Source organism: Lycium barbarum, chromosome 12 (genome assembly GCF_019175385.1).
Source record: "Lycium barbarum isolate Lr01 chromosome 12, ASM1917538v2, whole genome shotgun sequence".
NCBI lineage: Eukaryota > Viridiplantae > Streptophyta > Magnoliopsida > Solanales > Solanaceae > Lycium > Lycium barbarum.
In genome coordinates, this window is record NC_083348.1 from 60801956 (window position 1) to 60814162 (window position 12207).

Here is a 12207-nt window from a genome sequence, read left to right on the forward strand (position 1 = left end):
CGCTTCTCCAATAAACCAACTTGTTGCTTGTCTTTGTGAATACACCTTGTCCTTCAACGGACATGTATGTTCGTCATCGAAAGCTCTAACCTTGAACATTTCAGAATCCCCAATTCTCGACGCTCTGAATTTCCATTTACATTCCGGCGACCAACATGCCAGAGTGTAGCTACATAATACAATGCAAATAGTACATATTGAATCAATTAAATACAGTATAAATATACAAAAATATATCAGAAATATATTGCATCAAACATTTTTAAAATTAACAGTGTGCTAAATAAGTTAACAAATCATCTCAATATAGTACAAATATAACAAAAATACATCTGCACTTTCTGTTACCAGAATACATTTAGAAAATCATACTTTATAGCATTCGATCTCTCTGTTTTGAAATTGAATCTTTCATGAATTGCGTATTTCGTCATCGCAATTTTCAAAGTTTCCTTATCCTGGTAAATTTGATCGACAAAAACTCCTTTCGCTTCCGGTTTCGAAATTACCAAATTGTTATCATTCCCAAACAAAACAACAGCCTTTCCTGTAGAATCAGAAACTTTCATACCATCCCGATTCTCGCTATATCCAATTTGCAGCACATCATCTCTAATAATACGATTACCAGTTGCACCATCCTCAACATCAAAATCATGAATACTAACGCACATTGGATACATCCCCAAAACTCTGTTTTCTCTCTTAAGCTCAACGTACACACGAACTCCCATATCGTTGTGTATTTCAATTGGTTGAAAATCGCCTTCAACCGTATATTTTATTGAAATAGTTTTCCTAACAGTATCCACGCCTAATTGATTTGTAATCGTACAAACTAACTCATCGTAATTGCAATTATCAATGAATACAACAACATCAATTTTGTAATTCACAAAACAGTTCTGATCGTTCCAAAAACCAGAATGACAGATCAACGCAGTTACGCTTGTCATTATCCTGTTGTTTTTTAATACAACAATGTGTTATATTCAATTTAGCTGAAACAATTTCAGAAAAGACGAACAAAAAAAAAAAGTTTGCAGTGAAAAAATCGTTACCTCAATTATGAACTCAACTTGATGAAATCAAATATATATTCGTCGTGATAATCAAGCTCTGTTCACTGGTTTGATATTGTTATTTCTCAAAGATTTTTGATGAACTAGTTTTTGAACCTTTTTATTTTTGGTTAAAAATATGATTGCACTTTTTTAATTCATTTTTTTTTTAATTTGTTAGCTGTTTGAATGAGATATGGAATCAGATATGGAATGGGAGGATATTTGCGTGAATCAGGGAACAATAGAACCGATTATAATTTCAATTGGAACAGATTTTGTTTCCATAAATATAACACTTTCAGTTAGCCTCGCGTCTGTATTTCCGCTATATTTATACTATATTTTGGTATACCCGACTACTAGCTAAATATAGAGTCATCTAGCTATGAATTGTAAATATAGAATATGTAGTTATAGGTTGTTAGAAGGAGCTAAAAGGTAGCTGTTTGTGAAAATTTTACTTGAACATGAATGTAGACCTAAATTTGCCTTAGCTCAATCCAAATAAAATATTAAGTGCTTATACAATAAAAAAAAAACTATAAAGTATAATTCTTTAAATGTGTAAAAGGCTTCACCATATATATATACATTCTTTATGGGCAATTTGCAGGATTGCCCTTCACTGGAGGTGGTCTTTAATTTTTACCCCTCAAAATGGTGGTCTTTAAATTCTGCCCTTCAGGCAGAATTTGCATACGCAGAAATTTTGCTTGTGCCCATGCAAATTCTGCCTTAAGGCCCAAATAGGCAGAATTTGCATGGTAGATTTGCAAAATTCTGCCTGAATTTTGCAACCTCTGCCTTGCGATTTTTTATTTTTTTTACTGAGCTAGGGTTTGAATCCACAACCTCAGGGTATTAGGCGGGAGACAATACTTAAAGACCATCGAAGTGCAATCCGCGCAAAAAAAAAAAAAAATCTTTATCACCTCACTAAGTCACTAGTTACACTTTCATTCACGTTTGAAATGGAAAAGCAATTAAGCAACTTTTGTTTCTTTGGTACCACTCTCAGTTTTCTCCCTTTTCTTTCTGTAATATTTCCTTCATTTTTTGTCTTTTCTACTTCCTTGGAATTATATCAATTTTTTTCCTAGAGATACTTCCATTTACACAAAAAATGAACTTTTCTGGAAAAAAAAAAATCTGTTAAACTCGATCAGATGGCTATATAATGGTGCAAATTTTCATTCAAGTGTCATTGCAAAAGTGATATTAGATATTGTCTATTACAAAACCTCCATTCTAATTAATCCCTTCAACATATATTTAGTTAAAAATCCATTCTTAAGAGCCTTAAAATGTATAGAGTGAACATGATCAAAATTTTCCTAGCCATAATGTTATGCGTCCTGCTCCGGATCAACATTTCAAATGCAGATACTTTTTCTGTTGATGGCGCCAATGGTTGGGGCTTTAACATGAATGGATGGCCTAATGGCAAAATTTTCGACGTCGGTGATGTCGTTGGTGAGGAAATCATATGTAATTATAATAAGAAAATGCGTACATTCACTTCATTTTCCTTACCTTTTTTTTTACGTTTTTTTGCTTATATACTTGCATGATTTGTTCAAATTGATTACTATATAATTTACTAGTCATTTAAACCATATTAAACCTTAAAATTAGATCCATTTTATTATTAGCACAGATGACTTTACACGAAATAGTGATGAAGAAAAATGTGTGAATGTGTGTGTGCTTTTTTTTTTTTTTTTTTTTTTTTTTGAAAATGCAGAGTTTAAGTATAAAATTGGAATGCACAACATGGTGATAGTGAATAAACTTGGATTCGACTCTTGCAATGCTACTGGAGGAGAAGTGCTAAGTTCAGGAGATGATCAAGTATTAGTTCCAAAAGGGACAACCTATTTCATCTGTAGTATCGGAGATCATTGCGCTAATGGTGTCAAGGTTGCCATCATAGGCAAATGATTCGCTCTTAAACTCTATACTTATCAAAATCTGACAGTTTCATTTTATTCAAACAATTGTAATCTAGAATTAGTATAATTTTTTATTTATTATACAGTCCATATATACCCTTTGTTTGTGGAGTGATTGCCATTTCATTTTACTCTGTTTCAAGAGTGATGCATGTAAATAGATGGACACATGTTGATTCAAGTTCTCCATTCGCCACTGCTTGATTGAAGAACTTTTGAACCGATATAGTTTTCTTAATAGAAGTCCTAATAAATGACTCAAACATTTACAGTAATGTTTGTTTTCAAAGGCTGATGGATTTTTATTTTTTTTCCCAGCCAAACACCACATTTACGGTCAGGTTTTTGTTCCTCTGGATCCGAAAGCGAATCCATTCTCGTGCACTTTTCAAAACTATTTTAGCGTGGAGCATCGAGGGAGGCTTAGTACTGTAGTTAGAAAGCACATCAATTTGACAAACATTGCTTCTTGGCGTGCTCGTTAGATAGTGGAGTAGTGCCTATAGTAGGTGAAGGCTCGAACACCAACTATGACATTTATTGGATAAATATTTAAGTGAGAGTTTAGTGTTAAAAATTTGTGGTTCAAAAAGAACCCTCGACCTCATCTTACTCATAATAAGACTAAAATAGACCAATGAGCCAAGGGTCTTCCGTGTTTACAAAATTGATAATAAATGTAGTACTTTATAGCTTATTCATACTACTTATGCAAAATATTACATGTTGCTGATCAAAGCAGTGTGACACCCAAAACTTCTAAATTTACCTTAATAATATACAACAATGTGACCCAAAACTTCTAAATTTACCTTAATAATATACAACAATGTGACCCAAAACTTCTAAATTTACCTTAATAATATACAACAACACGATTCAACTATTCTTTTATTGCATACAGTTGATATACAACTATATGAATTCTATACCTTTGCGTATACAACATAAAAACTTGTGTTGTGCAATTTTTTAATGGACGAATTTGGTAAATGAGTACAAGTGGAAACTTTTTCTTACTCTCCCTAAATAATCATACAAAAATCCCCTTTTAAAAAGATGACATTATTATCTAGTTTAAGAACAAAACATAGTAAGGTCTCGCAATCTATATAAGAATATATTTTTCCACTTATAGAATTTTTTTTTTTTTTTAAAAAAACGCTAACACTTGGAACAAAGGGGCATTCACTTCCGAGCTTTTGGGTCTTGAGAATCGACTTCGAATTTGCTCCTTAAATTGTGAGTAGCAAAGAAGGGTAGGGTTTTCACATCTATGTCCCAGTTGATTGAAGCAACCGCCAACCATACAAGTATGATTTTTTTTTTTTTCACGATGATATTCCAACAAATTAATACATATTTTAATTAATTTAACAAATATTTGTTATTTTTCACTAGTACTCTATTGAATAATATGCGCATCTAATCTAAACATAACAAATACAAACAAATCAATTTATCTATAGTTTCTTTAATGAAATTTGCATCCTAAATTTGCAGAAAAAATAAGGTCAGGGGGGTAATAGGTCGCCCGCAAAGGTTGGGTGCGTCATAATTAATCCGAGTATACGTTGAGGGGGGGTTAATGTATTTTCCCCTCTGGTTTTGTTATACATGTTTCTTGATAACTTTTTCTTCTTCTATTACACCTTTTCTGATAAAATATACTTAGCTAAAATACATAACTTTAAAATAACAATAATATTAAAGAAAATATAATCAAAAAATAAATTTAATTGGAAAATCATGATCTAATTTTATTAATAGCGGTCACTTATTTTTTTTAAAAAAAATCATAAAATAAGAAAAACACCAAAAAACAACATCAAATGGACTCAAAATTGAAGACTAAAATGTAGAACAGATATCCATATTTATTCTTTTCTTTCTTCTTCTCTTATCCAATTTTCATGATCTTTTTTTTCTTTGACCCAGTAACATTTTGTTGATAATAGTAACTTCACTTGAAAAATCATCCCTAAAGTAACAGTAATATCGAAAAGAAATTAATCAATAACAATAATATTAGGTGCAGATTACGATAGAATATTATCCATAATATCAAATCCAGTTGAAACCCGTAGCCTTAAAATAAGAGTAGCACCAAAAAAAAAAAAAAAAAAATCATATGCGAAACAAAAATCGAAATATTAAAACGTAGAAACAACAAATAATTTTAAAAAGCTCTAACTTCTTAAAAGATTCCACTTTAATAAGCCCCAATTTATCAAAGAGCTTCACTTTTTTTAAGAACCTACGTTTTTAAAAAAATTATTCCTTCATCTAATCGGATCTAGAAATTTGTTTATGATATGAGTTGGTTTTCTTTTTTTTAATTTAGTTTACAAGGTTTTCTTCTAGGGATAATAAATAGAAAAAATTCAAAATCAGAGGCTAACGAAAATATCCAATAATTTTGGTATGTCAGTTGTAGATGGTACCAAGTTTGGCGGGGTTCTTTTCCATCAACATTTAATTGAATGTTTAATTCTGAAGAAAATACGATCAGTCATGTCGCCTAACTTAAGTTAACACGTGTATGACGTAGGAAATATACTCATTAATTCAATTTTGTTCAAGGAGTTTTAAATACGAAAGTTCTTTGTCAAATACTAACTGATTTGAATCCATATTCTTTGGGGGTCTAATCTTGATTGTTCTTTCCTTTGAGGTAAGATAGACCCTAGCAAACACTAGTTCCACAAGCATCTTTCATTCATCTTGACCTAGACTGATCTTTGTTCATGAGATAATATAAACACCCCAGAATTTAAGTATGAAACTAGCTATCAAAATAAATATAATGTAGGAGGGTTTTAATATATTTTCCCTTTCTTAGTTTGTGTTTAATATGAAGTATCTTTATTACCAAAAAAAAAAAAAAATACACTTGTGAACTCATTCAAGTTTTTAAATGTTTAGCATCAAATCTGAGGATCGGCACGACAACGTAAATTGACTCAACGTGCTTCACATGATTAAAATGAAATAAGGAAATTTCTATTAAACAATAGATCTTAATAATAAGTTTTGAGATTAAAAAATTATTATATTACATTTTACATTGTGTTGTTCTGTTAGCGAGACGGTATGACTCCGTTGGTAGTTGTAAAACTTAGGTCAATATTAAGTATGACTGTGCATTCTCTATTTTCTTTATTTTCTTAATCAGATTGTCCACTTCAAAATATTTGTATTTATTATGAAATAATACTAAAAGTACACGACACAATAGATATGGCCAAAGAAACGGGGGTGGGGGAGAAATTTTATTGCTCTTTCAATTTATGTATCCAAATGAACTTAATTGACTTCCTATTTATAGAAGAAGGGAAGCTGCTGCGAGACTTTTCAGGAAGCTGCTGCGAGACTTTACAGGAAGCTATTGCGAGGCTTTTCAGGAAGCTATTGCGAGGCTTTTCAGAAGCTGCTGGCAAGCTGCCTGCATAATTGTAAGCTTATCCAGTTGACTGTGTATTGGAATGGACATCCATAAAACAGTGTATTTGTAACATTCCCCCTTGGATGTTCATTAATAGATTTGTGCCTCGTTAAGACCTTACTAGGAAAAACCCAGTGGGAAAAATCCTAGTGAAGAAAAGAGAGTACACGTATCTAGTAATACGCATTGCTAGCTGCCTCGTTGAAAACCTTACCAGGAAAATCCAAATGGGACAAAAATTTGATTAAGGGAAAAAGAGTACAACTCATATTTAAGAGTACAACTCATATTTACTCTCCCTGATTAAAGCATCACATAATCCTTGAAGATGATGTACTCCGATCTTCTATACCAACTTATCATATCTTGAGGTTGGCAGAGCATGTGTGATCAAATCTGTCAAATGATCATTTGACAAACTGGTTGATGATCTGCATCTTCCTTTCTTAGATAGAGTTGCATCATCGCCATATAATATTGTTGCAATCACGCCAAGTACATTCTTGACTTGATTCATAAACTGGTGTTATCCTTCTATGATTTGACTGTCATGTAAAACAACATAGTACAACAGTAATCCTTCATGCAAATAGATAATATATCTGGATTGAACTTTTATGTCAATCAGATGAATGCCCTGTATATCCAAAACACTTGACAATATTCGTTAGGATAAACACATTCATGTCAGGCTTTCCTTTTCAATATGCAACTGATCTTATTTCAATATCTCTATGTAGGAGTAAACTATATCATGCTCGTAATTATAACAAGATATGTAAATGCATCAATTGCACAAATATATGGTACTTAAGGACCTGTATAATTTTCTCCTTTCAACTTCTTTTAGCAGATAATCTACTACTCTTGGAAACTCTTCAAGAGCTCTAATAATATTCAAGTCATCAACTTGCACGATAATATGAAAGGTTCTGATTATCATAAAGAGACAAGGGTAAACGTGATTATCTTTGCTCCCTTCGTTAATGAATATTCACATGGGTGATTAAATCATAGTCACCTTACCTGATTTAATCCATATAAGGATTATGAACAGGTTCCCCACGAACTTGTAATGTCTGGACTACAGGTCCAATAAAGCTTACGCTTACAAGATATATCATATCACTTGGTAATTATTTCTACTTTAGCATGCTTTAAGAGACGTAGAACTCATATCCTCACAATCTTAAGTAATATTGCGCCCCATATTGTATCAAAGATATCATCGATGAGATATCATTTTGTATCGCTTCCCAATTCGACATAAATTGCTGAGATCTCATCACTTCACTATTTTCAAGTACCTGAACCTCCCATAAGGTTTCATGAAGTGTTATGTTGTAGGCTCCTCAAGAGCATATTGCCTCCTTATTATGATCATTTTGATCATTTACTCCTTCCTTCCTTTTTTAAGAATTATTACATTTGGAACTGATTGGTCTACTATGCTCCATGCATGTTGTAAACTCTGTCCTTCAAGGACATTAGGAGCATTTTGCAGATGAAATATGAAATAATTGGGTTAGCAAATGTGTAACATCCCATAAAGCTGAGTTAGGTGTGAATGTGAAATAATTGGGGTTTAGATTTCATTTTAGCTATATGGATCCCTTCAGGATGGGTACAGATGTTAAATGATCTTTTCAAGGTCAAACGAGATAAGGAAGTTCGTTAGAAATCTTGAAATTCGTCTAAGTTTAAGGCAATTTTCAATTATGTCCGGTTTTCGAGTATTTTGTGTTGGGTATTTGTGAAAACTCAAAACACGAAAGTTGTAGATCTCTGAAATACCTTTCGAACAATATAAAGTGGGGCTCAAACTGAGGTACGTACAGGGAGTTGTGATCATTTTATTGAGCGAATATCGATTATCGAAAACGTGTGTTAAGTGTGTGTCGCGGACCCATCGCGCAAAATCCACCTACAGACAAAAAAAATATGATCAGACATTGGAGCCACGTCGCGTGGCAAACGCGGATCCCAGTCCTCGCGTTGCACCCACGACGCAGGCTCAACGTGGATCGGAATATTTTTTTGGTTCCAAATTTTCTTTAAGTCCTACATCATTGTGTTATTTCCCACTTCGTTCCAAATCAATATTTCCAAGAAAAAGAACCTTAGAAAAGTCTCACTAACCCTAAGGTGAGTACCCACTAAATCTTGAGCATTCCCACTCTATATTCATCCCCTCTTGATAGTAAATCATCTTTTTAAAACCCTAAGTTCTTGAAATATTAAGAAGAATAACATAGGGGCGTGTGGATTTCGTCTAAGAGGTAAAGTTTCTGAATTTTCTAAGTATTAATAAAGTTTGGGTTAGATTAGAAAGTTCTACAAGTTTGGAATCCGTTAGTGATTCATGAAAGGGTTCAAGAACCCGTTTATAGGCTTAGAAAAGCCCTAGTTTTTTAATAAGGGTAGAAATCCCTAGAATTCGTTAAAGTTCTAAACTTTGTCATTTAAAAACCATTGTAATGTGATTGTTGAACTTGGAAGAATCCGGTTGCTAGCTTATAACGGGATTAGAGGTATGTCTCTTTTTGAACATACTCTTTCGAATGGTTTTTATGAACTCTTTGGTTGTGATTTGTGTGCGCGAGGGAAAAGCCCACATTAAACCTTGTTGGTACTATATTATATGTACGTGTTCATGATTGTTTTCCTCTCTATAGGATGATTAAAACTTGAGATATAAATATTTGGTATTCGAACTCGAATTAACCCATAAGGGATGTTTAAACTTGATAATAATGGATTGTGTTAAACTTGAAACTTGTTTAAAGAAGTGAACCTTGTTTCTAAAAATTGAAATGACTTGATGCACCCCTATAATGGGATGATGAACATAATCCTTAATGAATAATGTGACTATTATGATATGACTTGTGATTCACCTTCTATGCCATGATTCGAGTGATTCGGCTTCTATGCTAGGATTGTGATTCGGCTCTTTTGTCATGATTTATACTGTTTGTGTTTGGTCTAGCTACTCGCGAGAAAGGGTAATCACTATGGATCCTATTGGGGTTAGCCTAGCCATTCGGGAGGAAGAGTGGTCACCAAGGGTTACACACTCCGATGTGATATTTGCCTAACTATTCAGGAGGAAGGATAGTCATCGTGGGTCAAATTGCGTCAATGTGGTGCTTATATGCGGTTTTGGGAACCCTGAATGGTCATCTCGTTGTCATTATTGATTTAGGCCCATATTGACATTGTGATATAAGTTTGTTTGCCTAGGAGGGGCTTGTTGATGATATTAAACACGTTTTCCTGTGAGTGGCTGATTGATAAATATTGAATTTGAAATAGAAAGACTGGAATGGTACTTAATGACATAATAAACTGGAACTGGTTTAAATACGGATTTATGGTTTCTCGATTGATGGTTGTGAAGTTTATTGGTTTATCTTACCTCTGGATTTGTCAGCTGTTTTGCACTTAAACAGTATTACTGATCTTAATTATTTTATTTTGCTGTATTATTTATCGTCCTCGAGACACTCACTGAGTACCCAGTGCTCAGGCATACCGTTGTTATTTTTGATGGTATGTTAAGTAACATTGAAGAGCAGGTTCGTGATGCGCCGAAGACTTAAGAGAACTTGCTACTTCTCGAGATCTTTCGGTAAGTCCACATGTTTGTTCATAGGGCACCTCTCTATAATTTTTCTTTTATTTAGTTGTTGGGCTGCGTCCCGAGACTTTAGACACTCTTTATTTCGTAGAAGCTCCTTAGATGGTCATTGAACTATGGGTAGTGTTATGGATGTTTTTTCATGATTGTTGGGGCATGTTTCCACGTATTATTTAAGTATGGATTTAGATTTCTGTTGTTTTGTTTTAATGAGCATGACTTTATTTTAGATATTTGCTAAGGGTGTGTCTCTTACTTATTAGATAATTGATGATTTGAAAGTATCAAACGTTTTAAATATACAATAAGGTTCATCCGATGTTGTTCATGACATCGGATGCCGGTCACGTCTAGGGTGGATTTTGGGGCCCGACAAAATGCTTCCAGCATTTGACTTGAATTATCTGAGGATCATACTGGTGATAATTCACAACATATTTCTTAGATGCATATTTTCTCCCCCTTATGTCAGAGAAACAAACACATATCATCATTTTCTTTGGAAATCCATCTCTATGCATCATGGTATATGCATTAATCATATATTGCACATCAAATGCTATAAGATGGAAATCTCTAGTTCTTGACTCTAAACCAATTATGAAGGGAGAATTTATCATAATTTATTAGTCTAAAGCATACAAGTGTCGTTGTATGCAATATATCATATCTCAGACCAACATTTAAAGATATGTTCTCATAAGTAATGGTTTAGCTATATTATGGAGGCATCCAATGCCAAACCAGCTTAGATATAAACCAACTTTATCAAGATGAATTATCTTGATTAGATACTCTGAAAATTGTGCTTCCAACTCAATTATTTTGAGTAAGCAACTTTGTAAATGTCAAACTGCCAATTGATAATACACTTACATGTGACCGTCTCATAGATGCATCTATTTAAGACACCATATTGCAGGTGAAGGGTCCCACATTCACCTTTCATATTTTCTAAAATTTCGGCGATTCAGTCCCAACATTAGCTGGTGTAATCAACTTATCATGAGAACAAGAAACACAAACAAATTCTTGAAGAATCTTCAAGTTCTTCAATATGTTTCAAATACTCAATTAGCACATCAAATTTAAATCAGGATGACCAAAATGGTCTTGTCAACTGATACAATTATCTATACCCGTAAACTTCAAGTTTACCATGACGAATGCTATTTATTTTAGTAAACTTCTGGTTTACTATTGCATGAGATTTTATGTCATAAACTTTTAGTTTATTGTGACACGTGATCTCATCATACTCGGGTAACGTATCACATACGTATTTCCTACCCGTAATAACTTGGAGATATTCAATATTTCAATCATTTGTAGTCTCAATATGATAACCATTTTTCTCGCTAGTAAACTTCAGGTTTACTACAATTTATTTTACGATCTAGGATAAATGGTACTATCATATATAACCTCTTCGAGAGACTTCAATTTCAGATATCTACTACTTCAGGAGTAGATTTTAAGAGTTCTGCTACTTCGGGAGTAGAATTCAGAGTCTTATTACCTCGGGGAGTAAGTTTTAAGTTTTATTACTTGGGAGTAAAATGCAGAGTATTTACTACTTCAGGAGTATATTTCAAGGCCTTACTACTTCAAGAATAAAGCATAAAATATTCAGAATATTTCTTTTCAAATATTCTACCTCTTCTGGAGGTGGGAACGTGATATCTTCACAACCAAGTGCACATCAGTATTGATAAGCTTTATTATTATCACATTTACTTCAGGAATGGATCCATATTTATAGCTTTTATCAAAAGTTCTCATTCTTCAGGAATGTAACACAATCATCTGAACGTGCCTTAATCATATCAAATCGTGATAGCTTAGAACCTCTTTTAAGATATTGCTACTTCAGGAGTAAATCGAGGCATACATATGATGTAGAGAATTTTCCTCAAATACATCATCAGTTGTAATCACAAACAAGCCTATGTAAATATTACCACTCCAGGTAACTACTGGCATATTAGCTACAACAAGACATAGGAACTATTGTCACTTCTGGTGACCACATATTTCTTACAAACTCTCATTTAGCCATTAAAAGATATGAAAATAACATCATAATCCCTCTTAACAACACTGTTC

The 12207-nt window shown here is 33.1% G+C and overlaps 1 protein-coding gene across 1 annotated transcript; it reads left to right on the forward strand.

Annotated features, from left to right (window-relative positions):
* The first annotated feature begins 2368 nt into the window (after positions 1-2368).
* Positions 2369-3198, forward strand: LOC132621103 (basic blue protein-like). The gene is made up of 2 exons (XM_060335254.1): positions 2369-2537; positions 2809-3198. The coding sequence occupies exons 1-2, from the start codon at positions 2369-2371 to the stop codon at positions 3003-3005; spliced, it is 366 nt and encodes a 121-aa protein (XP_060191237.1). The 3' UTR covers positions 3006-3198.
* The last annotated feature ends 9009 nt before the right edge of the window (positions 3199-12207 follow it).

What these genes read in the sequence shown, in the direction of transcription:
- LOC132621103 (XM_060335254.1), top strand. Translation starts at nt 2,369, where the DNA reads ATGTATAGAGTGAACATGATCAAAATTTTCCTAGCCATAATGTTATGC. An exon ending in CGACGTCGGTGATGTCGTTG is followed by an intron (nt 2,538 to 2,808) that starts GTGAGGAAATCA and finishes TTGAAAATGCAG; the next exon opens with AGTTTAAGTATAAAATTGGA.